Source organism: Microtus ochrogaster, unplaced genomic scaffold (assembly GCF_000317375.1).
Source record: "Microtus ochrogaster isolate Prairie Vole_2 unplaced genomic scaffold, MicOch1.0 UNK42, whole genome shotgun sequence".
Classification (NCBI taxonomy): domain Eukaryota; kingdom Metazoa; phylum Chordata; class Mammalia; order Rodentia; family Cricetidae; genus Microtus; species Microtus ochrogaster.
In genome coordinates this window covers 330,832-333,026 of record NW_004949140.1, presented here as the reverse complement: position 1 = coordinate 333,026, position 2,195 = coordinate 330,832, and the positions used below count along the sequence as shown (strand labels likewise).

The window sequence follows — 2,195 nt, the reverse complement described above, 5'->3', positions numbered from 1 at the left end:
CCTAATGTGCAGGTATTGGGAGGCAAAGTCAGCTCGTTTGGAAGAGCAGCAAAGTGTTCTTAACCACTTGAGCCATTTCTCCAGACCCCGAATTAAAGTTTTAAAATTAATTTCTTAGTACGGTTTATGGACACACGTGCCATGGTGTAGAGTGACTGGAGGAGAACTTTTATGGAGTTGTTTCTCTTCTTACACCTTTCTATGGGTTCTAGGGATTAAACGCAAACTGCGAGACTTTTGCGCCTTTCTGGGAAAGGTAAATGCTGCCATGAAGCCTGCCAAACCACCTCACCTGTTCTACAGCACTAAATGTAAGGATTTCCCTGTAGTATCTGAGGTCTCTTCACTATCTTCCACTTTGGTTATATTTTGGAGGGTCGGGCATGCAATAAAATGAAATTGGAGAACTTGAACCCCTCAGATAAGGAGCAGTTACTAGAGGGAGACAGAGAAGCAATTTCTCTTTGCACATTCTTGTATGTGGGGTGTGTGTGTGGGGGGGTAGTCAGTATTGACTGTGATATGGCAGGCAAGGGACCGTGAACCCAGCAGTTTCCTGCATCATCACACTTCAGTTTGAAAGTCATGATTATGGCTATGTGTGAAAACAGTGTCTGAGCTGAAACTTTACATGCTGGTCAGATGATCTCTCTCCTATGCTACACAGCTGTTTCAGCAACAGAAGTGTGCAAATGCCGTCACACACACATACATCTAATCAAGCAGGCAGGCAGGCAGGCACTCCAGATGTACAAGCCCACTTAAAACCACGACAGATTACAACTTTATACTGGAAATCTTGGGAGGAAAGTAGCAGGTAGAATGAAGCCATTTCTTTCATGGTTAACTATATGTATCACAAGTGTGGGGTTTGGGGAGGTATGTTCTAGAAGCCACTGGCAGTTCTATTTAGAGTTAATAAAGCTTACCAGGACCCTGGGTCTCATGCAGCATGCAGCAAACAGCAGAGTTAACTGTAAAACAGTAAGAGCTGATGAAGGTGGAGTGAGCATGAGGAGAAATGCAATATTAAGAATTGATACAAATAATGAAGTTGTTAGAGGTAAGGGATCAGGAGAAATGGGGAAGGGAACAGGGAAGTGTGGCTTGGTAGACACCCTCAAACACTACTACTCTGTCTTAGTCTCTTTAGGGGCATCCAGAGGAAATTCTAAAGCTGGGGCTTGATCAGATCCACCCACAGTCTGTCTTAAAAAAATTACTACAACGATTTATACCCTTCACCAAACCATCACCAGCAGAAGTGCCATGGAAGCAGAGCAGCATAAACTTAGTGGCACAGCCTCTCTCCAAGTTCACCAAGATGCTCACAGAGATGCAGAAGGAGCCCAGACCTGGGGCCACTCACAGAGTATGGATGGGGATGGGCTATTGTGCCAGCTCTGAATGCTAGTGTAAGGTGCCACATCCCAGCAAGGTTTTCACCCATCTCAGAACTGGAAAGGGGCACTGGCACTAGTCCCAGATATTTCTGGAGAGTGGGGAGAGACAGACTCATCCAGTCTTCTGCATGAGATGGGAGGAAGTCAGTTTGGGGAAAAGTCTGGTCTGGGAAGAGCTTTCACTGCGCATCTTGAAGGGACCGGATACAGCAGCGGTTCTCAACCTGTGAGTTCCCAACCCCCTTGCGGGTCACCTAAGACCATCAGAAAACACAAAATTACAGTCATGAAGTAGTAACAAAAATAATGTTATGGTTAGGGGTTACCACAACATGAGGAACTGTATTTAAAGGCTGCAACATTAGGGAGGTTGAGAACCACTGACCTACAACATCAGTGCATCCTAAACAAATCAGGTGATGAAACAAATTGTTTACTTTGTTTCTTTACTTTTGGATTTTTGAGATGGGGCATCTCTGTGTAACAGTCCTAGCTGTCCTGAAATTTGCTCTATAGACCCAGCTGACCTCAAACTCAAGTACCGGGATCAAAGGCGTGTGCCACCACCACCCAGTGCCAAATAAATTGTAAAAAGGAAAATGTGTATCATTTTGTGTTATTATAACTGATATGCCATGACTGATAAGTTAATAGATGATGCATCCACAGAGGTTTTCCATCTACCAGTTGAACCTTAGTGAATTTGATATGTAGCTATAAGATTCTGTTCTGGGTTCTCAGTAGTCCTCATTGTCCACTATGTTCAGCTAGTCCGGTTGGCAGTGGGTTTTT

At 44.3% G+C, this 2,195-nt stretch overlaps 1 protein-coding gene across 2 annotated transcripts in view; it reads right to left on the bottom strand.

Annotated features, from left to right (window-relative positions):
• Positions 1-2,195, bottom strand: part of Sept6 (septin 6) — a 108,135-nt gene that overhangs the window by 32,890 nt on the left and 73,050 nt on the right. Inside the window, exon 10 of one of the 2 annotated variants that reach the window (XM_026790140.1) lies at positions 948-974. The exons of the other annotated variant lie outside the window; for it this stretch is intronic. Coding sequence (XP_026645941.1) covers positions 971-974 — 4 coding nt within the window. The 3' untranslated portion in view covers positions 948-970. Of the gene's footprint in view, positions 1-947; positions 975-2,195 lie in introns of those variants that run through there. 2 annotated transcript variants of the gene reach the window in all.